Below are 10227 nucleotides of genomic sequence, written 5' to 3' on the forward strand. Positions count from 1 at the left end.
AAAAAAAATTCATACTTTGAATATATTTACATGATAAGTCGAAATCAAACTGGAAAGAAAGCGAAACTGATGCATCTTTATTGGTTCATGTTTGGATTTTTTTTTTTGTACAAATTTCTTATCTTGACTAAGAATCTAAACGGATCAAATTTGGATCAAGTGTTTGGATCTAGATATTTCATGGCCTAATATGGATATCTTTAAACAAATAGGAATATGGATTCGAATACGAACTTTGACTATTCATTTACATCCCTGTCTACATCCCTGTCTATTGGGTTTGGACCTGAACCATTTCACCAGTGGAAGGGAAGAATCTATCCACTAACCTCTTGGACCCCTGCTACCTAGTGCCTACTGGTAACTCCCTTAGTTGTCTTCTCCAGGGAAGATCTTTGACCTTTTTTAGTCCACAGAAAAGAACTGAAACTCCTGCAAGCGAAGATTTCTTCTGGTTCCGAAGCTATCCTTTCTTGTCTTTTAATCATTAATCTATTCACTTTTTGTTTGTTTTTCTTTCACTATCAAGTTCCGTGCTTCATCTCCTAACTTGTAAATGGCGGAAAGTAGGGACCAAGGGGACAAGCTTCGAGGTCACCAAATCCTGGAGGGAAAACTTTCACAAATCTCAATCGATTCTACTGATGCGTCTTAACTCAGATCAGTCCAACGAAGAAATAGAATTCCTTGTTCATTCATTGTGATTTAAGCATCCGTTAGTGGAAAATGGAATCAAAAAATTCAATGGAGTAGGTTTTATTGCTGGTTTGGTTGGATTTTCCTAGAAAGATCTGAGCTGTTTCTTTTTGGTTTTTGTTTCTGTAGAATTTGAAGAATTGTTTTTGAGATTTCGGTTTCTTTTGTTGACCTTGATCTCTTAGAACTGTTCTAAAAGGAATTGATTGAGAGTTTCGAGTTCGGAAATTTATTGTGAATTCATTAGTTGGAATCAATTTATCTGAATATCTGTTTTTTATTATTGTTGATATGCGACGGTAATGGAAATGTGTTCACTGAAACTAGAATTCTAGGGATGGTGCTATGAGGAAGTAATGGATGAACTTCCGCATCATCAATTACACGATCAGCTTACTGAGAATTCATTGACTCCAGTTGGTCTGGCTGCATCTGAGAATGTTATTGTGGTAAGATCTGAAGAGTCTGCAAGTGTCAGTGCAGAAGAAGGAGCTTCAAAAGCTGAGATCAATGAATTGGACACAAGTAAGGTATCTGCGGGAGAAGGGAAAGTTAGTGTTCCAAAACCAGAGGGACATACTTGCATCATTGATATTAAATGCAGTTGTGGAACGTTTGGTAGTGAAAATTGGGATGGCGAGAAGATTTGCAGGATCTGTCTTTTGAGTTCCGATCAGTCATCTGATGTGTCAGAAACTATCCAGCTTGGTTGTGATTGTAAAGAGGAACTTGGCTTTGCACATCGTCACTGTGCTGAAGCCTGGTTTAGGTTAAAAGGCAACAGGTATTTATTTATTTTCTCATACCAATTCTTTATGTCCACCTTGTTTTATGAATCTTATGGAAATATAGAATTCTGATTTTTAAGAGGTCAAAAAGTTGTGCCTTTTATCCCGGCTTGAAGTTATGGTTCATCTTAAATTGCCTCTTCCCAGTTGATTACAAAAATGTGCAATTGTATACATACTGTAGCATTCATTTAGTGTCTGCACTGAAAATTTTAATTACAGGGAATGAACCTTCACTTCTACAGATAAACGATTAAAAATACCTTTTTTTATTCTTGGACTAAGATGATAATCATCAAGTCCTGAAATACTGAATTATTGTTCTTCTTGTCGAAGCTTTTCCTCTTTATTGGAATAGTTGGAGAGCTGTTTAATGTCTTTGTCATATACTCTTATATTCACCCCTATTAGTTGGTATGAGGCTGAATTGAGTTGTGCGCTTATGCAATTGTTTCCAAAATCAATTGAAGAACTATTTAGCCTCTTAAGCACAAACAGACTAGAGGCACCAAACATTTTGTAATTGAAAATTTTACCTTTGCTAATGCTTGAAAGTTTTCTGTATTGGCTCATAGAGGATGTTTCAAAATGCACCATTTTGCATAAGATTGACCATTTTCACACTAGTGATGCTAAAAAGAAAAATACTGAACATAGAGCTGCTGCAGAGTTTCTTTAGTGTTCTTTAGATCCTTTCTTCTTAACAGTTAATATTTCTTGAAACTAATCACATTCTTCACCTGAAAACCCCCCAAAAGCAGCATGTATTCATTCTTACTAAAAATTTGAACATGGTTTATCAAATAATATTGCCTCTGTCAATTAGAAATTCCCTTAGCACATATATATGCATTCCAAAATTAAATGAAACTAGGTAAGAACACAGTCAAAAGAGTGGTCAATCATCCTAAAAGCAAGCAAACCTCTTTGACAATACTGCTTTATAGGTTTTTACTATATAGTATATATGATGGGATGTAAAATTTCTTCGGTTACTTACACATATAGAATGTAGCTTGTGGTTATATAATTTGAACGACTATCAAATTTAAATTTAAGAATTGTAGTTCAAAAAGTGGAATTGCAGAATACAATTAGTGTAGCCAATCCAAGTACATGGAATATGGCTCCACTGAGTTGACTTGAGATGATCCGATGCACTAGTCTGCTGACTTGCTGATTAGGATCAGCTAAATTTCCTTTTGCAACAGCTACAAGACTAAGCAATTGTCATGCACTGGTTCAAAAAGTAGTGTGATGCCTGGGAAATAGGTTCTGTGTGGGTAGGCACCCTTCTATGACTTGCATTATGGATCAGAATGAAATAATAAAGCATCAATTGTCAGTTAATTTTGGTTCCATTCATTTGATGTGAAGGACTGAGATGATGAACTCTATATCCTTGTCAATGTGCTATCACTATGATAGATTGCTTTCCTTAAAGATTTGATGAAGTGATGTGTAAAAGTTGTCTATACCAAATGCTGGTTAATTGTTGGAGATGGTTTCAGTGTGTAGAATTATGGTTGCTGACAAAACACAGATTATGGAATAGGGGACTTCGATTCATGGAATTCAAGTCATTTTATATTTCTTCCTGCCTAGGAAATATATGCGGCAACGCAACTATTAACTTTTGGAGGAAGGAGTTTATCTGGACCTAAATATTTTTGTGATGCAAAGGTTATGGTGTGGGTATCAGATTTGGACCTTGAATTGCATATGAATCTCGTCAATGCAAATTCATTATTCTCTGCATAGGCATTGCATAAATAAATATCGTTGACATCAGGAGAACATAAACTTTAAGGCGGATACAAGGCATTTACATTGTATATGTGACAGCACTCCTAGAAATTGGAGTGTGAAATGTTGACAAGGTTCATTTGTTTCTTGGTATAGGCAAAGGGGTTTGGCCATGTGTAGTAGTGTCAAGACTTCAAAGACTTGTTAGATGGCATCTATTGAAGCAAATGTTTCTCTAGTTCTTAAAATGTAAGGGTAGTCATAACTTTGAAAGCTGATTTCAATGTGTTTGGCAAGTAAAGCTAGATTGCTAGGTGTCGAGACCTGATCCAAGTTGCGCAAGCACTTAGTGTGTCTAGCTCTCTAGTATTAACACTGGCTTGTGCATAATTTTCATTAAATGACTTGACTCAGAAGCAGTTACTTTAGTCTTTCACATCTCTGTTACGAAAATCATATATTTTTCAGCCCTTTAGCTGTGCTTGGGGAAAAGAAAAGGTTACCTCATCTAATTGCATGGATGGAAATATTATTGTTATAGCCTTTCTATTGCTAAAAGCCCAAGAGTCTCATACTGTTTTGCACAAATTTAGTCCACTGAATTTATTTATTTATTTAATTTTTTTTTGGGGGGGGGGGGGGGTGGGGTTGGGCAGGGGTAGAAGTTGTGTCAACCAGTTGCCTTTGGTGCAAGTGAGTTGGCATAGGAGTAAAATTGTGGAGCCATGATGCTCTGGTCTCAGAGTTCAGTTTTTTGCACTTCCAATTTCCCTATGAAGCATCAAGATCTAATTAAGACTCGGATCAGTATATATAAATTATGACCCTCCCCAGAACCCCCACAGTGACTGGAGCCTCATGCACTGGGTACACCTATTTGGAGTTAATTTGGGAATTTTATAGTCCTACTCCAAAAATATATTTTTTTGGAAAATATTTCAATTCCTTGGCCCCTCTTCCTTGTATGTGATGCTTCTGTTGAATATGCAATGAAAACAAAATGCACTGCTCTTTGAGAAATGTCTTCTTTGTTTCTTAGAATATTGTCATTGTTACTCTTGTAATCTTTTGATCTATTAAAAAAGGATATTAAGTAAAGGATTAACCTTCCAAGTGGGTTCCATTATTTTATTGAATGTAATGTAAACTCAATACTCTAAGCTGTTGGCTGAATATGACTTCATCAACAAATTTAGCTAAAGGGGTGTTTGGCTGATTTCTGAGTTAATGAATGTAACAGAATTTCCCGAAGAGAAAGAACATGATTATTGACGACTTTAAGGCCCCCCCTAAAAAGGGCGTACCCAATGCACGAGGCTCCATCTAATACAGGGCCTGGGGATGGTCATAATGTACACAGCCTTACCTCTGCTTCGCGTAGAGGCTGTTTCCCAAGCCGAACCCATGACCTAGTAGCAATGGAGCAACCTTACCATTGTGCCGAGGACTGCTCTCTGCTGATGATGAAATTTTCCTCTGGATTTCTCCAGTGGAGGCTCTCTGATGCCGTATTCAACTACAAAGAAGAGGAAGAAAAGACTTTTCTGCAATTTGGGTTGGTTCAATATTGAATTGGTTCCTAGTTCAAAACCAGTCTTCTTAATCCTAGTCTAATAGGTTGAATAAGTAGCCTAATGGGTTATATGGGTCATGAGCTTGAAATTTTTGTGCTTCTATTTTAATGGGTCTACTTTGAAAGCCCATACAAATTTAACTAGTTAGTTGTATCTAGATTCTAGTCCTCTAAAGTTGTGAAGTTGTGGGGATGTCAATAGGTTAGTTTCATTGTTAGTCGTGAAATACCTTGTAAATTTGTTCATTAAATATCTTGAAAAAGTCCCAATGGTAGTCCTTGGAAATGTACAAGACATTAAGTCCAGGAGAAAGTTCTAATGAGGGTCTAGATCCCTCCTAGCTTCTCTATAAAAAGAGCTGCCTGTTATATCATTTGAAATTAGAGTTGTGAATGAAATTTAGTATACCATTCTTCTATGAGAGACAGAGCTGCAGTGCGATGCTGTTCTTGGTGAGATGCTAGGGTGGTTGGTGAGATTCTAGCCTAGGATTGGGGTGAGACTCTTCAAGTCATATTCTTCTTCTTCTATCCTACTTCCTCTATTTTGTTTCTGTGATTTCAATTGAGCATATCCAATTTGTTTCAATTTAGTTACTGTTGTTCCAGTGTGTTGTCTGAGGACATCTTATTACTGATCAATAGCGCATAACAAACCCTGATTTAATACTGATTTACTGCAGTCAAAACAGACCTGCTTTACCCTTGTTTTCATTAACTATTTTGTTTTGGATTTCTCTGATTAGCAGCAACAGTCCATCATCATATCTGGCTGAAACTTTGTTGATTTATTCTATCCTAAAGGGAGTAAATCAACTAGATTTTGGTCCTGATCAGGTTTACTGATCTAGAGTTCTTAGAGTTCCTTTTTTTTTAGGCATCATAGTTTCTATTTTTGAGCAGTTCCTGCAGAACCCTACCTAGCCATTAGATTGGGCATCTGGGGTGAATAATCACTGCCCTAGATGGCAAACTTGATTGGATTTTGGCCCTGATCAGGCTGGTGGATTTATGGATGTGAATTCTCTTTTAAATCTGATCACTTTTGGGTGCTGTGATCCTGTTATATTGGACTGGTTCTGAAGCTTATTAGAAGGTTAGACCAGACTTCATTACCCTCTGGTAAGATTCTTCATTATTGACCCATTTCTCCTTTCTATGTACCTAATCAGAGGAACAATATAAGCATTTACCCTAGTTAAATGGATTGTTTTACAACATATTATATTTAATTTCCAATACTAATAATGTATTCCACCTCAGCAGGAAGTACCAGAATTCTCTTTTAGTTCGTTGAGAGCAGTGAAAAATTCTTGCTACTCTGGTACACTTTGAAGCAGTTTCTTTGTCTCTGCTATCATACTGAAGTATTGAATTTTATTTATTCAACGTGAAACTGAAAACATTCCTCAATGATCCTCTTTATCACATTGGAGTGCCTCTCCGAGCGATATCTTGAGCTTAGAGAGCATTTTAGTTCACCATGCTACTTGATTTGGAAGAACTAGATAGATTGGAATGATATAATAGGGTTCATGTGCCAACCCCAGATATAATAGAATAGACAGTACTGTTGTTGATGATGATGATGATGCATGATGGTGATGTTGGTATTATTTTTTTGGTCGAAGATGGTGATATTGATATAGATATTGCATTTCTATGCAAAAGCCTTTACTGTTATTCGTAATGTACAAACCAAATAATTGCCAGATTTGGTTAAGTTGGCCTTCAAATTAGAAGCTGTGTTGTAGCATAGGATAATCTCGAAATGCTAAACTCTATTCATGGAAGTTTGGCTTCTTGAAGAGAGTTCGTCACTTCAGTTAGTAGCCATCAAAACTAATTCTTTGGTAAATATGTACTATACCTCTTTTTTTCTTTTTTTTTCTGTCGACACTTTTTTTGTCAACTATAAGGAGAAGATAAACTGCCTGTGTATCGTCCCCTCAATAAATTCAATGTTCATTACTTGAATCAATCAATGAATTAAGGTGTTGTTACTACACATGTCCGTAGCACCAGTGTCCAGTTTCTACAAGCACCTTCACAAAAGCCTCATGCTTATTGAAGATTTATCAACCAAACTGGTTTCTCACTGAAGCTTTGTCATTCTAGCCTTTTTTTTCCTGCATCAATTTTAAGGGTAACAAGAACTTGGATTTAGATTGCCTATGAATATTTTCCTGTTTCTGATTCATGCAGATGTTGCGAAATTTGTGGCGAGACTGCAAAAAATATCACAGGTGTAGGGGACATAAGATTCATGGAGGAATGGAACGAAAGCGGGTTTGCTGCCAGCAGTAACAACCGCTCAAGGAGGGGTGGAGGTTGCTGGCGAGGGCAGCCATTTTGTAACTTCCTGATGGCTTGCCTAGTAATAGCTTTCGTGCTCCCATGGTTTTTGCGCGTAAATATGTTTTGACAGGGACATGGACAAGAGAAACAAGCATGTTGTTCATCAGACATTATTCTGCACGGCCACATGTGACAATAGGTGTGTTTTGCTGCTGGATGTAAGTGTGGTATGATATCATCCAGTCAAAACATCTTAATGCTGTGATTGTTAGGATGATCTAGCATGAAAAATGAGCCTTGGTTCTTCTATCCATCCGTTTTCCCAAGCCGCTGTAAGAGTTGAAGGTATGGATTCTTAGAACCAGTGCTACAAGAATAGGTAGATGTTGCAATTAGTGAATAAGCAATTAAGCAGGAAGTCGTGCAGTATGATTATTGCAAGGCTGCAGTGAATATGCCAGTCATCTCTGAAAGATATTGTTCAGGTTTTACGTATATTTTGAAAAAGAGATGTAGGATACAAATCAGTTAATGATACCACTTCTCTTTTTTTGGGCAACTTTTCTGTCATTCATTGTTTGTCGGGGGATCTGCCTTTTGTAAATATGAAATAAACCTCATATTTTTTCTAAGATATCTGTGTACCAATGATCATATTTTTGATTTTTTGGTGCTGTTCTTTGGGTTAAGGGCGATTGTTTTTTGGGTGTAAGGCCCACGAGGGACCAGTAAAAGGGCTGCACTTGTTATTAATTACAAATCTACTTATTATTATATCAAAAAATGGGGGCAGAGGGGTAAGAGGGTGGAGCCTTCGACCTTCCTTGGACTTACGTTAGGGTCTAATTGCCTAGCAGCCTACCATTGAGTTAGAAGCTCATTCTTCTTAAAGATGGGGATTTGGATACAAGAGCACCATCAAATTTGGTAAAATATCCTCTTCAATTACTGGGCCGATTGAGGAGTCATTCAATTATGGGAAGGACCTAGGGGTATGTGTCCATGTGTTGGGTGTGTGTTTGGGTCTTCCTAACTCTTGAATGATTCTTTGGGCGACACAATAATTAGAAAATAGACAGATCCACCAAATCATTAGCCTTAGATTCTTTTTTTCAGATTGGATAGAAATGAGATCATTATTGCTCGTTGGATCGTTCAGACTTGGTCATCAAATCTCATGGATTTTACTGAAATTGGTTTTTGCTTGTTCGATCAAAAATAGGTAATCAGAGTAGTGAGTATGGGTACAAAATTCTAGGATAGATTAGGAAACGTGAGGTTAATTTGCGGATGAAATTCGTGCAAATATTTGGGATCTCTAGTCTTCATATTCTTATTCAGAAATTCAGGTCCAGTTGGCTAGTTCCCTTAGTTCTGTGGGTTTCAATCATGGTTACAAGTATTGGTATCGGATTGGCCATATCGGTGGTATTGTATTAGTATCAACTGAGATTGATATCGATACTTGACCAATCTGGTTCAGTTACTAGTATCGTTTCAAGGGTAAAACCGTAAAGAATATATATATATATATATATATATTTTTTTTTTTTTTTTTGAAAAGTAAAGGCAAAAGTGACTAATCCTCACCGATCCAGATTGGTATCGGATCATAACTAAATCCTTGCTTTCAATAGAAAACTATTTTTTTCTACAAAAAAAAAAAAGAATAGAAAAATATTTTTTGGAAAATTAAGTTTATGTTTGTAAAACTTATTTTGTAATTTCTTTGCTCTTTTTTTTTTTGCTTCTTCTTTTTTATTTTATATGATAAACACATTTTACTATGGTTTAAGTGATGAAAATAATCAAGCCATAGGACAAGGGTGATGTCCTCCATGAGTGTTAATTGCATCATTAATCAACCGTCAACACACAACAACTCTTATTTTTAATTATTATTTTTTCCATCTTTTTGAAAACCATATAAAAAAAAAAAGAGTTTTCTTCCATTGGGCTGAAACAATCATCACTCCATCCTAGGCTTCACAAACCCTTGTAGGGTTTTAGTACGTTCCCCAAAATACCCTCCTGATACCCCCCCGCACACATCTAATTGCGTTTGGAAACTATCTCTGGAAATGATTTTATTGAATTCTTACCCACTGGGAGTAGATTGTGAGCAAAATATTGTTTGGCATACTGGTCCATTTTCTTGATCTTAAAGAGTAGATCTGGATAAAAAAGTGTTAATTGAACACTTTGAACATAGAATTTTTTTTTAACCACTTGTGAACAAATTGGCGAGCAAAAATTTTCCCTAAAAAATATAGGACTCAAGAGACTCCTTGATTGTGTGTGTGTGGGGGGGGGGGGTGGGTGTAATATTGTTTATCTCTGTCTCTCTATCCCCTTGTCTACGAATTCACTATTGGTTTGGGTTTTCAACCCAAAACCTAGAATTTTACAGATTAAACATAACCCTAGAATCTTACAGAATGTCAGATCAAACACAACACTTATTTCCTCACTTTACTATGTATAAACACTTGTCTCAGTTACAACTTGGGGAATAGTCGTCATATGTTAAATTTATGAATACTTGTAATGGGATAGGAGTATGTCAAGAATCCATTCTCTCTTGCTAATGTATTGCTTTTGTTTTCACTCATGAGGGATGGGATCCACTTGTCCCTTGTGAGAATCTCCATGTAGAGAAAAATACCATATCAATGATCACCTTTGGTAGATTCGTCGCTATTTAATTTTCTTTTGTTTCTTCATATATTAAAAGATTGAAGTTACGATCTCATATCAATCATGTAGGTTTGATCCCACATCAATTTTAAAAGAGAATTGATGCGGGTTGATATGGTCTTGGGTTCCCTCACCTTCTAAGTTAGTTTATGACGTTGAATTCTTCTAAGTCTATAAGTGGTATCAGAGTAGCCAATCCTTTGCCTAACACATGCACGGAAGGGACAACCTAATGCTAGAGTGAGAGCCTCTAGGAAAGGGCTATCTGCTGCCAGGCAGAAACCCTAGAGTAGAGTGAGAGCCGCTTAGAAAGAGCTACTTGTTCCGGAATGGGCGTCATGGATGTTGGATTCGGAAGCGTGGTGGTATATTACAATCCCATATCAGTTATATAGGTGGTTGATCCCACATGTTGATATGGTCATGGGT

The 10227-nt window shown here is 36.7% G+C and overlaps 1 protein-coding gene across 1 annotated transcript; it reads left to right on the forward strand.

Moving 5' to 3' along the window:
* Positions 1 to 253: 253 nt before the first annotated feature.
* LOC122094330 lies at positions 254 to 7755 on the forward strand. The gene is made up of 2 exons (XM_042665097.1): positions 254 to 1480; positions 7009 to 7755. The coding sequence occupies exons 1-2, from the start codon at positions 1053 to 1055 to the stop codon at positions 7226 to 7228; spliced, it is 648 nt and encodes a 215-aa protein (XP_042521031.1). The 5' UTR covers positions 254 to 1052; the 3' UTR covers positions 7229 to 7755.
* Positions 7756 to 10227: the final 2472 nt, after the last annotated feature.

This window comes from Macadamia integrifolia, chromosome 11 (genome assembly GCF_013358625.1).
Source record: "Macadamia integrifolia cultivar HAES 741 chromosome 11, SCU_Mint_v3, whole genome shotgun sequence".
NCBI lineage: Eukaryota > Viridiplantae > Streptophyta > Magnoliopsida > Proteales > Proteaceae > Macadamia > Macadamia integrifolia.